Below are 18,756 nucleotides of genomic sequence, written 5' to 3'. Positions count from 1 at the left end.
ACTCCACGCCCTGGGGAACTCCAAGTGACTATCTACAAGCGCTCAACACCACAGGGGCTGACAATATATTGTACACTCACATCCCTGATCCTCAAGGGGTGTACAATTTAAGGTCCCTAACTCACATTCATACATACACATTCCGGGTCCAATTTACACCGGAGGCAATTAACTTCCCAGCAGGTCTTTGGAACGTGGGAGAAAAACCCACGCAGGTACAGAGAGAACATGCAAACTCTAGACAGGTCCTGCCGTGGTTGAGATTTGAACCAACAACCCTAGTGCTGCCAGGTGGAAGTGCTAACCAGAAAGAGGAAGGAGGAGGAAGGAGGAGGAAGCATGACATCATACAGAGATACTTCTACTGAAGAGTGGTGTGTCTGCAAATTAATGTTGATGAACATCCAGTGATACTTACTCCATGCTGCCGTCTGTCCATTTTCCTGTCCACACTCCACCATGTCTGTAAAATTGGATTAATCCAACCCAGAATTCCTTTCCTGTGATGGTCACCAGATTCTGGATAACACAATACACAGCAGAACATTAACTATATTTCTATCATCTCCCAAAGGCTCCAGACAACAGCGTCCCACAGAACAGTAACTGGATTTCATTTTGAACACAGTACTCAGTTTTGCCTGCTGCTCTCCCTGCACGTTTGTACAATAAATAGCTTCACTTTTTAGATGTGGATTCAGCAGTCAAAGTTACTGAAATCACTTGAGTTTTGGGTCTCCTCGTCAATAGCTGGGACCCCATTGCAGAATTGTCTGAGCAAAACTCAACTAAGAGGGAGAGTGTCTCCAATAAAGCATCCCAATATATGGACCACCAGCTGATGTCCACCCCTAACACCAGGTGACCCTCATACTGACCCGTATGGTCTTCTCCTTCACCAGGGCCAGTCTGGAGCCACGTTCTGCACAGTCTTCATCGCTAAGTAAATATGTCATCTTGTTCTCAGAGAAGAAATAACATTTATCATGGATGGGGATCCAGAGATCAGGACATCTAAGACACCATCCTGTAATATGGAATGATAGAGACAGTCAGTAATGATGGAGAGACAGCCGGACACAGGAGAGACCGTCCTGTAATATGGAATGATAGAGACAGTCAGTAATGATGGAGAGACAGCCGGACACAGGAGAGACCGTCCTGTAATATGGAATGATAGAGACAGTCAGTAATGATGGAGAGACAGCCAGACACAGGAGAGACCGTCCTGTAATATGGAATGATAGAGACAGTCAGTAATGATGGAGAGACAGCCGGACACAGGAGAGACCGTCCTATAATATGGAATGATAGAGACAGTCAGTAATGATGGAGAGACAGCAGGACACAGGAGAGACCGTCCTGTAATATGGAATGATAGAGACAGTCAGTAATGATGGAGAGACGGCCGGACACAGGAGAGACCGTCCTGTAATATGGAATGATAGAGACAGTCAGTAATGATGGAGAGACAGCTGGACACAGGAGAGACCGTCCTGTAATATGGAATAATAGAGACAGTCAGTAATGATGGAGAGACAGCCGGACACAGGAGAGACCATCCCGTAATATGGAATAATAGAGACAGTCAGTAATGATGGAGAGACAGCCGGACACAGGAGAGACCGTCCTGTAATATGGAATGATAGAGACAGCCAGTAATTATGGAGAGACAGCCGGACACAGGAGAGACCATCCCGTAATATGGAATAATAGAGACAATCAGTAATGATTGAGAGACAGCCGGACACAGGAGAAACCGTCCCGTAATATGGAATAATAGAGACAGTCAGTAATGATGGAGAGACAGCCGGACACAGGAGAGACCGCCCCGTAATATGGAATGATAGAGACAGTCAGTAATGATGGAGAGACAGCCGGACACAGGAGAGACCGTCCTGTAATATGGAATAATAGAGACAGTCAGTAATGATGGAGAGACAGCCAGACACAGGAGAGACCGTCCCGTAATATGGAATAATAGAGACAGTCAGTAATGTCAATATATTGATCCAAACAAACACTATACTAGTAACGGCGGTGATCAGCGAACTATAGCGTGAGTGCGATGATGTGCGGGCAATCTATCGCTAGCTGACCCAGGATGGGAGGGGCTCTTACTGACCTGTGTGACGGGGCGATCAAAGGGTTAAATGTGCTAATCTAACGTGTGTAAAATGTCCTAGGAGGGGGAGGGAGAAGATGCTTACTTCTAGTTGGGGGGATTTGGTGGGTACTTGTGCTAGGAAAGGAACTCTGGTGGGGGGGATTTTTGCTTGGAGGGGGAATTTGGGTGGTGCAGATGTAAGATTTGTTCTAGTAGGGGTAATTTGGGGAAGTGTTTTAAACTTGAATGATTCTTCTTTTGCCTTACCTGCAGCTCTGCCGATGCAGTCCAACCACCCTGGTGGTTGGGCCACCCCATCATCCAGTGGAGGAGAACAGAACTTCCTCCTCCAGATCTGGCTGCTTCCTGTGCCTCGCCTCTCTTCCTGCTTTAGGTGTGGCTGAAGACTCAGACAGGACTGCACTAAGCGCACTGAATATAAAAAAAAAACACTGTGTTCCCGAGCTCACCAAATCCCACCCACCGAGTCCCACCCTCTAAATCCCGCCCATGAAATTTAGGCTATTCCCATCTAGCTCTCAGTAAGGGCGGACTAAAGGAATTCAATGTGGAGGACACTCAGGGGCAACCTCTAATGAGGGGGACACTGATGGAGACCCCTCTAATGAGGGGTGCACTGATGCAGAGACTTCTAATGAGGGGTGCATTGATGGATGCTATATGGGGCTGTCTCTTTGCTATATAGTGATGTTTATTTAGTGGATTAGGCTGTCTCTTTTTTGGATTAGGCTGTCTCTTTGCTGGATTTGGCCGTGTCTTTGCTATATGGGGATGTATTTTGCTACACGGGAATCTCTCTTTTCTGGATTGGGCTGCCTCTGCTATATGGGAATGTCTCTTTGCTAGATTGGGCTGTCTCTTTGCTGGATTGTGCTGTCTCTTTACTATATAGGGATGTCTCTTTGCTGGATTGGGCTGTCTCTTTGCTATATGGGGATGTCTCTCTGCTATATGGGGATGTTTCTTTGCTGGACTAGGCTGTCTCTTTGCTGGATTGGTATATTTTCTATATGAGTATGTCTCTTGCTATATGGGCTGTCTCTTTGCTGGATTCGGCCATCTCTTTGCTATATGGGAAAGTCTCTTTGCTGCATTAAGCTGTCGCTTTGCTAAATGGAGATCTCTCTTTGCAGGATTGGGCCATCTCTTTGCTAAATATATGGTGATGTCTCTTTGCTGAATATATGGGGATGTTTCTTTGCTGGATTGGGCTATCTCTTTGATGGATTGGGCCATCTTTTTCTGTATATATAGGGGATGTGTCTTTGCTTATTATAAAGGGGATTTCTTTTTGCTGAATATTTGAAGATGTCTCTTTGCTGAATATATGGGGATGTTTCTTTGCTGGATTGGGCTATCTCTTTGATGGATTGGGCCATCTTTTGCTGTATATATAGGGGTGTCTTTGCTTATTATAAAGGGAATGTCTTTTTGCTGAATATTTGAAGATGTCTCTTTGCTGAATATACGGGGATATCTCTTTTCTGGATTAGGCTATCTCTTTCCTGAATATAAGAGGCTTTCTCTTTGCTGCTCTTTGGCCAGTGGGTGGATTCATTGGATTATCCAGTGGGTGGGCCCTGGGAATGTTGGTGGTCAAGCCTGGGGGGCCCAGGCCTAACGCTGTGTAAGGGGCCCCAAAATGTCTGATGTCTGCCCTGGATAGGATTGTGATTATTGACCACTAAACGGTATGAGATGAGACTACTGGTGAGGAACATTATGTGAAGATGCTACCAAGATTTTGTGATCTACTGGCAGAGTGTCAAGTACTCTCAGATCCCTCACACTTTTGCTAAGAGAAGAATCTGATTCCCATCCTATTTTTCATCCCAGTCCTGGATAGGAGGACAATTTCTGGTTGGTGATGGGAATGGAGGATGATGAGGACATTGTAGAACGATCTTCCGATGCTGATCTCTAAGAGTCCTCAGCACTCATCCTCAGCAGAGGCTGCAAATGCCAGTCAGAAATGTCAGGATTCAATTTTGCCACTTTACCTAGTTTTGTCTGATTGTTCTCCAGGAGGAATTCCAGCCATTTCTCCAGTTCTTGCTTCAAAGTATTTCTTTGTAGATCGGAGAAGTTACTGTTGACAAATCCACCTTCACTTGTACCTAAAGACAATACACAATAATGAGCCGTTCTGGGCACGTGGTAAATGGTTTACTAACACACAATGCTATTCAGAAATCATTTGCCCAATTTTCGGAGGGCCCGGGGTCAGTAGGGGGCCCTGTGAGATGCCCCTGGTACCTTTCATAGGCTTTATCCTAGGCTTTTTTGGGTGTGGTTTGAGTGTGGGTGAGGACACAGGAGCCCCATGATCCCCTATTGCCCGGGGGCCCCATGAGTTTTCAGTCCGCCCCTGGTTCGGAGATTACTCCATTGCTCACATTTGAGGCTCATCTCATCATCTTCTCCCTTAATTGTGTTTTTCTTTCAGCATTGTCCTATCTCTGCCTTTTCCTGCACATGTCTTTGCACAAGCTCCATCCAGCAGCCAATTGCCATCACTTTATCTGGCTCCTTCATTGAGGAGGAGGAACATAGTGTATGGTGGAAAGGAAACCCAATTTTTGTAGACCGTGAAGGAAACCTTATCTCCCATTTCCTCCCACTAATGCAGGAGAGGACTGAGAACCTCTTGTAAAGCGGCAGCTGCAACCAGGTGTACCATGTAAAAGTGCGCCATAGTGCTGCAGTGATTGGTGGGCATGGTGAAAGGTGGGTATGGCAAAAGGTGGGCATGGTGAAAGGTGGGCATGGTGAAAGGTGGGCATGGTAAAAGGTGGGCATGGTGAAAGGTGGGCATGACAAAAGGTGGGCATGGTGAAAGGTGGGCATGACAAAAGGTGGGCATGGTGAAAGGTGGCCATGGTGAAAGGTGGGCATGACAAAAGGTGGGCATGGTGAAAGGTGGGCATGCTGTAAGGTGGGCATGGCGAAAGGTGGGCATGGAGAAAGGTGGGCATGGTAAAAGGTGGGCATGGTGAAAGGTGGGCATGACAAAAGGTGGGCATGGTGAAAGGTGGGCATGGTGAAAGGTGGGCATGGTGAAAGGTGGGCATGGTGAAAGGTGGGCATGGTAAAAGGTGGGCATGGTGAAAGGTGGGCATGACGAAAGGTGGGCATGGTGAAAGGTGGGCATGGCTTGTTGTAAAAAAAAGCCTTCAGATCTTCCAGTATACATGACATCCTAGTGCTGCATGTGGGCAGGGAGGATGATTTCAGGTTGATGATGGGATGGGAGGATGATTTCTGGATGGTGATGGGAAGGGAGGATGATTTCTGGATGGTGATGGGCGGATGATTTCAGGATGGTGATGGGATGGGAGAATGATTTCTGGATGGCGATGGGAAGGGAGGATTATTTCTGGATGATGACGGGAGGATGATTTCTGGATGGTGATGGGATGGGAGGATGATTTCTGGATGATGATGAGATGGGAGGATGATTTCTGGATGGTGATGGGATGGGAGGATGATTTCTGGATGATGATGAGATGGGAGGATGATTTCTGGATGGTGATGGGATGGGAGGATGATTTCTGGATGATGATGAGATGGGAGGATGATTTCTGGATGGTGATGGGATGGGAGGATGATTTCTTTATGTTGATGATGGGAAGGGAGAACTATTTTGTTTTGCTGGTGGGAAGCAAGAATTATTTCCTGAAGGTGATGGGAAGGGAACATAATTTCTGGATGGTGATAGGAAGGGAGAACAATTTCTGGTTGGCGATGGGAATGTAGGATAATTTCTGGATGGTGATGGAATGGGAGGATGATTTCTGGATGATGATGGGCAGGGAGGATGATTTCTGGATGGCGATGGGATGGGAGGATGATTTCTGGATGGTGATGGGATGGGAGGATGATTTCTGGATGGTGATAGGAAGGGAGGATGATTTCTGGATGGTGATGGGATGGGAGGATGATTTCTGGATGGTGATAGGAAGGGAGGATGATTTCTGGATGGTGATAGGAAGGGAGGATGATTTCTGGATGTGATGGGATGGAAGGATGATTTCTGGATGGCGATGGGATTGGAGGATGATTTCTGGATGGGGATAGGAAGGGAGGATGATTTCTGGATGGTGATGGGATGGGAGGATGATTTCTGGATGGGGATAGGAAGGGAGGATGATTTCTGGATGGTGATGGGATGGGAGGATGATTTCTGGATGGGGATGGGAGGATGATTTCTGGATGGTGATAGGAAGGGAGGATGATTTCTGGATGGTGATAGGATGGGAGGATGATTTCTGGATGTGATGGGAAGGGAGGATGATTTCTGGATGGCGATGGGATGGGAGGATAATTTCTGGATGGCGATGGGATGGGAGGTTGATTTCTGGATGGTGATGGGATGGGAGGATAATTTCTGGATGGCGATGGGATGGGAGGATGATTTCTGGATGGTGATGGGATGGGAGGATGATTTCTGGATGGTGATGGGATGGGAGGATGATTTCTGGATGGTGATAGGAAGGGAGGATGATTTCTGGATGGTGATAGGAAGGGAGGATGATTTCTGGATGTGATGGGATGGAAGGATGATTTCTGGATGGCGATGGGATTGGAGGATGATTTCTGGATGGGGATAGGAAGGGAGGATGATTTCTGGATGGTGATGGGATGGGAGGATGATTTCTGGATGGGGATAGGAAGGGAGGATGATTTCTGGATGGTGATGGGATGGGAGAATGATTTCTGGATGGGGATGGGAGGATGATTTCTGGATGGTGATAGGAAGGGAGGATGATTTCTGGATGGTGATAGGATGGGAGGATGATTTCTGGATGTGATGGGAAGGGAGGATGATTTCTGGATGGCGATGGGATGGGAGGATAATTTCTGGATGGCGATGGGATGGGAGGTTGATTTCTGGATGGTGATGGGATGGGAGGATAATTTCTGGATGGCGATGGGATGGGAGGATGATTTCTGGATGGTGATGGGATGGGAGGATGATTTCTGGATGGCGATGGGAAGGGAGGATGATTTCTACTTGATGATGGGAAGGAAGAACTATTTTGTTTTGCTGATGGGAGGCATAATTATTTCCTGATAATGATGGGAAGGGAACATAATTTCAGGCTGCTGATGGGGTGGGAGGATTATTTCTGGATGTTGATGAGAAGGGAGAATGATTCCTGGTCAGTGATGAAAAGAAAGGATTATTTCTAGATGGTTATGGGTAGTGAAGACAATTTCTGGTTAACAATAAGAAGGAAGAACAACCTGTTCTTGATGATGGAAAGTAAGAATGATTTCTGGATGGTGATGGGAAGGGATGATGATTTCTGGATGATGATGGGAAGTAAGAATTATTTCTGGATGGTGATGGGAAGGAAGGACAATTTCTGATTAAGAATGAGGAGGGAGGACAATTTCTTATTGCTGATGGCAAGTAAGGATATTTTCTTGATGATGATGGAAAGGGAGGACAATTTCTGGTTTATGATGGGAAGCAAGGAGGACTTCAGGTTGGTGGCTGGAAGGGACAACAATTTCTGGTTGGTGACAGGAAGAGAGGATGATTTCTGGTTGGTGACAGGAAGAGAGGATGATTTCTGGATGGTGATAGCAAGAGAGGATGATTTCTGGATGGTGATAGCAAGAGAGGATGATTTCTGGTTGGTGATAGGAAGAGAGGATGATTTCTGGTAGGTGATAGGAAGAGAGGATGATTTCTGGATGGTGATAGCAAGAGAGGATGATTTCTGGATGGTGATAGCAAGAGAGGATGATTTCTGGTTGGTGATAGGAAGAGAGGATGATTTTTGGTAGGTGATAGGAAGAGAGGATGATTTCTGGTGATGGGAGGGGAGGGTGATGAGGACATTGTAGAACAATCTGATACTGATCTCTAACTTTCCTGGCCTCTCATCAAAGTCCAGCAGGAATCCTCAGCAGATGCTGATAATATCAGTCAGAAATGTTAGAGTTACATTTTTCTGCTTTGCCTAGTTTAGTCTGATTGTCTCAATGAGGTATTTGAGACATTTCCCAAGTTCTGCCTTTGATGCACTTCTTTGTAGATTGGAGAAGTTACTGGTGACAAATGCATCTTCCCCTGTGCAGTATCTGCAGACAGTACACAATAATGGAAAAGTAGATCTAGGGAATATCCAATCACCTCTTGGGGGATCAGGGAGGAATTTTTTCCCCAGCAGGAGCAGATTGGATCGTGCTTTGCTGGTTTTTTTGCCTTCCTCTGGATCAACTGTGGGTATAGGATTATATATTTTTTTTTTTAATAGTCGAACTGGATGGACTTTTGTCTTTTTTTCAGCCAGACTAACTATGTAACTGTGGTAAGGAGCAGCTATGGGCACTTGGTAAATGGAAACATATAATGCTGTTAAGAAAACATTGACACACTTTATATTTCAGAGTTTAGTCCATTGTTCAACTTTAAGGCTCATCTCATCATCTTTTCCATCAATTGTTTTATTCTTTCAGCATTGTCCTGTCTCTGCCTTTTCCTGTACTATTTTTTGCCCAAGCTCCATGCAGCAACTAATCACCATCATTTTATCTGCCTACTTCACTGAAAAGAAGAACAAAGTGTATGACGGGAAGCAAAACCAACATTTTAGACTGTGAAGGAAAACCTCCTTTTTTGCAAAGCAGCAACTACAACCATTTGGCCCCTTCATGGTGAGGACAGAAATGTCCCTGATTGTGGGTCCCACTGCGATTGATGTCTAAATAGTGAACTATAAAGGCCACAACCCAACAAATGTTAACAATACTGGCCCTGGGAGCAAATTCTGCCCAACCCAGTCCTTTCCTGTTTGGGAGCGTCTCCAATAAGTACCTGGACTAGCCATAAAGCTAATTCAAACTAAGAGTGAGTAAATGAGGAAGAATACAGCACCAAGGGTTCAATTTTCTGAGTCTGTGTATCTAGTGTGAGGCACTGGATGGCAGGACCAGGGGCGGAATGACCATTTGGAAACTCGGGCACTGCCCGAGGGCCCGGGTTAGTAGGGGGCCCCATGAGATGCCCCTGGTACCTTTTTCATAGGCTTTTTTGAGTTTGGGCAAGGACACAGGGGCCCCATGATCCCCTATTACCCAGGGGCCCCATGAGTTCTCAGTCCGCCCCTGGGCAGGATTGTGCAAAATGTAATGTTTAGTTCCCTCCAAGATAGGTGCTGGGTAAATTTAGTTCTTAGCTCCACTGTAATACGTTGGGCTGCTTGTGATTATCCTAGAAATTAATGGGCTATATTTTGATAATATTCATGCAATCCAAGCCAATCCCTGGGGAGTGGTGCCCAGATGGTGGCTGGGAATGAACATAAATAGTTTGGAGCCTAGAATAGAGGGGTTCTTCTCTAGGAGGAGGGTATCCCAGCTTGAAGGGCCACTGCCCTTCTCGACAGTACAGCTGTGTTTTTCTAATGCTCATCGAGGTCCCAGCTATGCTGGTTGGGGGGGTCTATCCTACTAATCTTTGCTGGAGCTGACTGAGGGACTTCTTTTTGGGATCTGGTCTGAAGAATTGACAGCAGAGGTGTCTGGAAGATATTGGAAGGAGGCATCCAACTATCCAAGGACATTAGTCAGCAAAGATCGGAGTGTGAGATCCCAGTAACTGTCTGCTGATATCCCCTACGCACCAGAGTCAGCTGATGCTTAAAAGAGGACATTGTTCATGATGTCCCATTGTAGCTCAGTCCATTATGTGCTGCTGCAAGTACTGTACCCAGAATCGCTAGGAGGAAGATTAGTGTCCTCAAGCTTCTGCTTAACGTTTCTGGAATATCCCATGGTGACCCTGCACCCATCTAAGTTCAAGTTCTTCAATAAACCCTGAAAAAGTATACCCCTAGACGTATCATTGAGCTGGAAGAGTGACTGTGACTAGACCTGCGCAGAATGGAAAAATATGTTTTATTTTGGATAGATTTGTTACGTTACTAATTTTGTGCAATGGATATGTTTCAGAATTCGTTTTGTTTTGTTTCAGAATTTGTTTCATTTATTCATTTTCAAACGAATTTCAAATTTTCGGAATGATTCAAAGTCAAATTGTTTGAAAATGTATCAACTGATCCGAATTCCAGAAGAGAGAAGAATAGCTGGTTGTTAAGGAAAGGGCCGGGAAGCTGGTCGCCGCGTCCTTAACAACCGACAGCTGAATGTTAAAAAAAAATTGCCGGCAATGAACAATTAGGAAAAACAATGGCATGGGGTTCCCCCTCCCCCCCCCCCCACTATCCATAAAATTATAAAAAAAAAACCCTATCTGAGCATGCAGCCTGGAAGGTCAGAAAAGGGGGGGGGGGGGGGTGAGCGAGCGCCATACCAGGCCACATGCCCTCAACATGGGGGGGTGCTTTAGGGTTGGGGGTGCTTTAGGGTTGGGGGGGCTCCCCCCCAAAGCACCTTTTCCCCATGTTGTTGGGGACAAGGGTCTGTTCCCCACAACCCTGTGGTTGTGAGGGTCTGCGGGTGGGGAGCTTATTGGAATCTAAAAGCCCCCTTAATGGGACCCCCAATTCCCGCCCCCCATGTGAATGATTAGTGGATGCATAGTACCCCTAATCATTCACCAAAAAAGTGTAAGAAGTGAAAAAAAAAAAAAGTTTTTGACAAATCCTTTAAAAAATAAATGTCCCTGGAAGTAGATCCAATGCCAATGACGATGACCGCAGCCACCGACCCAGAAAAACAGAACAAAAAAACACTCCTCTCTACAAAGGCCTGCCAGCTCCGCCGTTTGACAGTTCTTAAATAAAAAAGGGGCGGTGCCAATGACATCACCCCCTTGTTATGTCATCCACTGGGGGCATACTGAGTCAATGACATCCCAAGGGGGTGGGGTCACCTGGCACCAACATTGGGTGGCCCGCCCCTCTGTTATTTTAGAACTGTCAAACGGCAGAGCTGGCAGACCTTTGTAGAGAGGAGTGTTTTTTTTGTTCTGTTTGGCAGACAGTAGGGCCTTTGTGGAGGGCGGAGCATTTGTTTTTGTTTTTTCAGGTTGGCGGCGCTGGCCTTCATCATCAATGACATTGGATCTACTTCGGGGGATATTTTTTAATAAAGGATTTGTCAGAAACTGGCCTTTTTTCACTTCTTACACTTTTTTGTTGAATGATTAGTACCCCATAATCATCCACATGGGGGATCTGGGGGCTCCCATGTTAAAGGGGGCTTCCAGATTCTGATAAGCCCCATGCCAGCAAACCCCCACAACCACAGCCCAGGGTGTGGGGAAGAGACCCTTGTCCTCCTCAACATGGGGACAAGATGCTTTGGAGGGGAGCATTCCCTACCCCAAAGCACCCCCAAGTTGAGAGCATGTGGCCTGGTATGGTTAAGGAGGGGAGGGGGCGCTAGCTCATCCCCCCTTTCCTGACCTGCCGGGCAGCATGCACAGAAAAGGGTCTGGTATGGATTTTGGGGGGACCCCACACCATTTTCTAAAACATTTTGGCATGGGGTTCCCTTTAAAAGCCATTCTAGACCAGAAGGGCCCAGTTTGGATAGTGGGGGGGACCCCACAACATTTTTTTTTCTTAATTATTGCCGGCAATTCTTTTATTTTACATTCAGTTGTCAGAGGAAAATCACTGACAGCTGATAAATCATAGGTTGTTATGGACCCAGCGGCCGGTTTCTCAGCCCTTTCCTTAACCCCTTCCTGCCCAGGATAATTTTCAGCACTCTCAAACTTTGAATGACAATTGTGCAGTCATGCAACACTGTGCCCAAACTAAATTTTTATAATTTTTTTGACAAATAGAGCTTTCTTTTGGTGGTATTTAATCATCACTGGGATGTTTATTTTTTGCTAAACAAACAAAAAAAGACCAAAAACTTTGAAAAAAAACTATTTTCGTAATTTCTGTTATAAAGTTTTGTAAATAAGTGATTTTTCTCACTGATGTGTGCTGATGAGGCTGCACTGATGGGCACTGATAGCCTGCAATGATGGGCACTATTGAGGAGGCACTAATGAGGCTGCACTGATAAGTGGCACTGATGGGTACTGACAGGCATCACTGAGGAGACACTGATAGCCAGCACAGGTGGGCACTGAACACCAGCACAGATGGGCACTGATAGCCAGCACAGATGGGCTGTAAAAGCCAGCACAGATGGGCACTGATAGCCAGCACAGATGGGCACTGATAGTCAGCACAGATGGGCACTAAAAGCCAGCACAGATGGGCACTGAACACCAGCACAGATGGGCACTGATAGCCAGCACAGATGGGCTCTAAAAGCCAGCACAGATGGGCACTGATAGCCAGCACAGATGGGCACTAAAAGCCAGCACAGATGGGCACTGATAGCCAGCACAGATGGGCACTAAAAGCCAGCACAGATGGGCACTGATAGCCAGCACAGATGGGCACTAAAAGCCAGCAAAGATGGGCACTGATAGCCAGCACAGATGGGCTCTAAAAGCCAGCACAGATGGGCACTGAACACCAGCACAGATGGGCACTGATAGCCAGCACAGATGGGCTCTAAAAGCCAGCACAGATGGGCACTGATAGCCAGCATAGATGGGCACTGAACACCAGCACAGATGGGCACTGATAGCCAGCACAGATGGGCTCTAAAAGCCAGCACAGGTGGGCACTGAACACCAGCACAGATGGGCACTGATAGCCAGCACAGATGGGCTCTAAAAGCCAGCACAGATGGGCACTGATAGCCAGCATAGATGGGCACTGAACACCAGCACAGATGGGCACTGATAGCCAGCACAGATGGGCTCTAAAAGCCAGCACAGGTGGGCACTGAACACCAGCACAGATGGGCACTGAAAGCCAGCACAGATGGGCACTATTGGCTGCACTGATAGGCACCAATGGAGCTACACTGATCATCAGGGCACTGGTGATCAGTATAGATTTCCCCCTGAGAAATCCGGCTTATTGGCTCTCCTCTCCTCAAGCACTGTCAATGTGAGGAGAGGACTGCCGATAACTGGCATTTCCTATTTACACTGTGATCAGCTGTGATTGGACACAGCTGGTCACATGGTAAAAGGCAGCTCTGATTGGCCCTTTACTTGGACCTGTGATCAGCTGGGGGTGTGCGGGGGGTGTGGTTCTGGGAGGACGTCCACGGACGCCTTTCCAGAACTAGCTGACCATACTTCAGCCGTCTTTTGGCTATAGCACGGTTGGGAAGTGGTTAATAACACAGAATTTGGATTGGTCAATACATTTTTGACCGATTCGAATTTGAAATTCGTTAGAAAAAAACTAAAAAAAAAATTTTAGTTACTCTTGTTATTGAGATTTTGAATAACCAAAAATTTATCCAAATTTAGATTCAGACCGAAACAAATTGCACATGCCTAACTATGACTGTGTTCCTGGCTGCTAGCATGCTAACCATGGAACCTTGGGACCCAAACAGCAGGCCGTTGAGCACTACATATGTGTCCCCTAGATTTCTCAACTACACATGGTGAGGGGCTCCAGGGTTTTTCACTGATATGGAGAAAACAAATGTTTTGTTTTCTCAGAATCTTAACAAGTTCTTTCTGGGTCCTGTAGTGCAGAGGTTTTTAGAGCTCCATTCCTAGGTCCACACCTTACCTGGTCTCCAGATCCTAATATTAGTCTCCACAATAGTGTTTCCCAACCTTTTTTCAGTCAAGGCACCCTTTAAAAATGATGGGTAGTCCCGAGGCACCCTTTAAAAATTATGGACAGTGTAGAGGCACCCCATTCTAAAATGTGAGAAACTATTCTAATAGTCTTTATAATGCAGCAACATCCACGCATGTAGGACCCCCAACGTTAGAGGTGATTTATTAACCACTTCCAGTCTGGACACTTTCCCATCTTCCAGTCCGGACACTTTCCCCCCCTTCCAGTCCGGACACTTCCCCCCCCCCCTTCCTGTCCGGACACTTTCCCCCCTTCCAGTCTGGACACTTTCCCCCCCTTCCAGTCTGGACACTTCCCCCCCTTCCAGTCCGAACACTTCCCCCCCTTCCAGTCCGGACACTTTCCCCCCCTTCCTGTCCGGACACTTTCACCCCCTTCCAGTCCGAACACTTCCCCCCCTTCCAGTCCAGACAGTTTTACCCCCTTCCAGTCCGGACACTTTCCCCCCCTTCCTGTCCGGACACTTTCACCCCCTTCCAGTCCGGACACTTTCCCCCCCTTCCAGTCCGGACACTTTCACCCCTTCCAGTCTGGACACTTTCCCCCCCTTCCAGTCTGAACACTTTCCCCCCCTTCCAGTCTGGACACTTTCAGCCCCTTTCAGTCCGGACACTTCCCCCCTTCCAGTCCGGACACTTCCCCCCCTTCCAGTCTGGACACTTCCCCCCCCCTTCCAGTCCGGACACTCCCCCCCCCTTCCAGTCCGGACACTCCCCCCCCTTCCTGTCCGGACACTCCCCCCCCTTCCAGTCCGGACACTTTCACCCCCTTCCAGTCCGGACACTTTCCCCCCCTTCCAGTCCGGACACTTTCACCCCTTCCAGTCTGGACACTTTCCCCCCCTTCCAGTCTGAACACTTTCCCCTTCCAGTCTGGACACTTTCAGCCCCTTCCAGTCCGGACACTTCCCCCCCTTCCAGTCCGGACACTTCCCCCCCCTTCCAGTCTGGACACTTTCCCCCCCCCTTCCAGTCCGGACACTCCCCCCCCCTTCCAGTCCGGACACTCCCCCCCCTTCCTGTCCGGACACTCCCCCCCCTTCCAGTCCGGACACTTTCCCCCCCCTTCCAGTCCGGACACTCCCCCCCCCTTCCAGTCCGGACACTCCCCCCCTTCCAGTCCGGACACTCCCCCCCCCTTCCTGTCTGGACACTCCCCCCCCTTCCTGTCCGGACACTTTCACCCCCTTCCTGACCAGGCCAATTTTCAGCTTTCAGTGCTATAACACTTTGAATGACAATGTACCCATATGAATGTTTTACCATTTTTTTTGAGACAGATAAAGTTTTATTTTGGTGGTATTTATTCATCACTGGGATTTTTATTTTTTTTGCTATGTAAATGAAATGTCCAAAAATTTTGAAAAAAGTGTTTTTCTTATAAAATTTTGCAAATAAATAGTATTTCATCATTAATCTTTGCCAAAATGTATTCCATTATCTTTAGTAAAAAAAAAATAACCCAAATTAGTTTATAACCAAAAATTATAATTTTTAAATTTTTTTTAATTTTTTTTAATTTTTTAATATTATTTTTGTTTTTTTGTTGTTTTACATACTGCCACCCTAGCAGTACAATGTTACCATGGTGACACTTTACTACTTGTGGGGGGTGATGAAGATTTTTTTTTCACTGATTGCTTTTACACCCATAAAGGATGTAAAATCAATAATTTCTCCTTCTCTCTGGCTGCATTCCTGCAACCATTGAGAACTACATAATACTACATAATAAAACTAAATAATCTTTCTTCATAAATCTTGGCCAAAATTATTCAGTTATAATTTTTGGTTAATTTTTTTTTACTAAAAAGATAATTTTTCAAAAAATGTTTTTTACATTTTTATTTTATTTTTTTATATTATTATTTTTTTTTTTTATGTACTACTTGTGGGGGCGATGAAGATTTTTTTATTTTTTTTATTTTACACTGATTGTTTTTACACCCATAAAGACTGTAAAAGCAATCATTTCTCCTCTCTGGCTGCATTCTTGCAGCCACTGAGAAATACTGTGTGAGCTGTGATTGGTCACACCTTTTCACATGGTACAATGCTGTTGTGAATGGCCCTGTACCATGTGACCTCTGTGATCATTCACAGATTTCACACGTAGTAAGCAATGATGTCAGAAGCAGGGGTGGACTGACAACTCATGGGGCCCCCGGGCAATAATAAGGGATCATGGGGCCCCTGTGTCCTTGCTCACAACCAAAAAATCCTATGAAAAAGCCAATGAAAGGTACCAGGGGCATCTCATAGGGCCCCCTACTGACCCACGGGCTCTCGGGCAGTGCCTGAGTACTCGAATGGTCAGTCCGCCCCTGGTCAGAAGTGACATCTTGCTTACTACTCTGCATGTGATCACTGATTGGTCAATCAGTGATCACATGATCGGGACCTCACAGAGAGGTCCCGTCCGACGATCGGTGTTCCACTGTGTCTGGAGGACACAGCGGGCACCGGATCTCAGGGAGCGCGCACAAGCAGGGTGCGGGGAGGCCGTATATAAATGTCCACCTGACCCTGCACTGCCACCGTCTGGCCATTTATATACAACAGCCGGATGGGAAGTGGTTAACTAAAGGCAGACCTGTCCACCCGCTGGCTTGTATGCAAGTTTTGGGCAATTTTTAGACATTTTGCCAAGGCAGCCCTGAAGAAACTTCAAGGAACCCCAGGGGGGGGCCTGGGCACCCTGGTTGAGAAAGGCTGCTCTACAGAACAACTTTTAACCACTCTGCCTAAATCAGAACCTTTAACCCAGGAGGCTTGGGTAAAGTCACAGGGTCTCTATGGGATCAGAGGGAACACCGATCCAGACAGAGGAAGCCCCTCCAAAAATACTATGCTAACCTAGTACAACCCCATAAGGTCCAGAAAGTTCTCAGCAGACTCACCAGAAACATCCGATACCAGAGTTTAGTATGTGAGAGACCCCCTACCGCTACTTGTATCGAGGCAGCAAGAGAGTTCTTACAGAAAAATCAAAACCTGTTTGTTAGAAATGCCCGGCCAAGCTAATGTTAGTAGGTTTAGTTAGTAGTTCGGTCAAGCAGATGTTTTGTTTGTTTTCTGCGTTGTACAAAGCCCTCCGGTACTACTGGGTCTGCTGGTCTGCTGTGCAGGACCAACCTACTTGGGTTGTTCCTGGGTGTCCCAGCCTCACACATGGTTGACCTCTGTCAATACCAGTTGAGATTACCATTAAGCACCAACCAAATTTGCACAAAAGTATCTTTGATAATCCTCTCTCCATCGAGTCAAGAAACTTGGACTCCCCAATAGGTGCAGTTAGAAGTGTACAACCAGAAAAGGAGTTCGTAGGAAAATGATTCATTGCTGGAATGAGCCATAGGAGCTCATTGGGTCTGCTGGTCTGCTGTGCAGGACCAACCTACTTGGGCTGTTCCTGGGTGTCCCAGCCTCACGCATGGTTGACCTCTGTCAATACCAGTTGAGATTACCATTAAGCACCAACCAAATTTGCACAAAAGTATCTTTGATAATCCTCTCTCCATCGAGTCAAGAAACTTGGACTCTCCAATAGGTGCAGTTAGAAGTGTACAACCAGAAAAGGAGTTCGTAGGAAAATGATTCATTGCTGGAATGAGCCATAGGAGCTCATTGGGTCTGCTGGTCTGCTGTGCAGGACCAACCTACTTGGGCTGTTCCTGGGTGTCCCAGCCTCATGCATGGTTGACCTCTGTCAATACCAGTTGAGATTACCATTAAGCAGCAACCAAATTTGCACAAAAGTATCTTTGATAATCCTCTCTCCATCGAGTCAAGAAACTTGGACTCCTCAATAGGTGCAGTTAGAAGTGTACAACCAGAAAAGGAGTTCATAGGAAAATGATTCATTGCTGGAATGAGCCATATGAGCTCATTGGGTCTGCTGGTCTGCTGTGCAGGACCAACCTACTTGGGCTGTTCCTGGGTGTCCCAGCCTCATGCATGGTTGACCTCTGTCAATACCAGTTGAGATTACCATTAAGCACCAACCAAATTTGCACAAAAGTATCTTTGATAATCCTCTCTCCATCGAATCAAGAAACTTGGACTCTCCAATAGGTGCAGTTAGAAGTGTACAACCAGAAAAGGAGTTCGTAGGAAAATGATTCATTGCTGGAATGAGCCATAGGAGCTAAACGGAATCTAATCCCCCCGATTAAATTATATTGACAGCCATCTTTGGTTTTCACCCAATAGCATCTTTCAGATTTAGTCAGTCTATGCGTGAGCCCCACCCCCGAGGAGTCCTTTACCTGAGACTTTGAGAAATATCAGTACGGACTGCAGAGCGGCACACATCAACAGCAAAGCCATGAGCAGTGCAGGGACCAGGCAATTGCTGCAGGATGATCCAGGGGCCACATGCTTATCACTGTATGATGCGGGGGCCACATGCACAAAATGAGATTCCTTCGGAGCCTCCTGGTGGCAACTGGGTAAATCAGGGGCAACATGCTCAGAAGAAGGTCCTGGAAAAACACAGAGAACATTGAATTATCAATGGTGGTCATGATACATTCTGATGAGTATATACAGTATATGTTATTCAATGGATCTCTCCATCCCCTCCACTGACAGTATTGGAAATATTAGCTGGGAGCAGTTAGCAACCGCAGACAGTGGGCACAATTCACTAAGTGGTATCTTACTGCGTCTGAGTACGCGGCAAAATACTGCACAAAATTTATTGTTTTTAAAGTTTGAATTCACAAAAAAACGCTACTTAAATACCGCATGAGTTATTTTAGTAATCCATGGGCTATTTTAGTAGTGACAACCATGCGTTAATGTTTCAGCTGTCAGCGGGGTTCCCACCTGATAGCTGAATGTAAAAAAAAAATTGCCAGCAATGAAAAAAAATATTACGGGGGGGGTGGGATCTGGGGGCCCTCTTGTTAAAGTGGGCTTCAAGGTTCTGATAAGCCCCGTATCCACAGACAGCTTTAACCACCGG

General features: G+C 46.5%; 1 protein-coding gene across 1 annotated transcript in view; it reads right to left on the bottom strand.

Moving 5' to 3' along the window:
• LOC149449575 (uncharacterized) overlaps window positions 1-18,756 on the bottom strand; it is a 34,057-nt gene that overhangs the window by 4,613 nt on the left and 10,688 nt on the right. Inside the window, exons 3-6 of the mRNA XM_089693072.1 lie at window positions 18,056-18,271; window positions 4,129-4,245; window positions 879-1,027; window positions 419-519 (exon numbers count right to left, since the gene is read on the bottom strand). Of these exons, the coding sequence (XP_089549198.1) occupies window positions 419-519; window positions 879-1,027; window positions 4,129-4,245; window positions 18,056-18,271 (583 nt within the window). The remainder of the gene's footprint in view (window positions 1-418; window positions 520-878; window positions 1,028-4,128; window positions 4,246-18,055; window positions 18,272-18,756) is intronic.

The sequence above is a fragment of the Staurois parvus genome, unplaced genomic scaffold (genome assembly GCF_062004578.1).
Source record: "Staurois parvus isolate SC_StPar_1 unplaced genomic scaffold, SC_StPar_1.0 ptg000612l, whole genome shotgun sequence".
Classification (NCBI taxonomy): Eukaryota; Metazoa; Chordata; class Amphibia; order Anura; family Ranidae; genus Staurois; species Staurois parvus.
The sequence above is the reverse complement of the archived record's forward strand: the minus strand, read 5'-3'. Positions and strand labels throughout refer to the sequence as shown.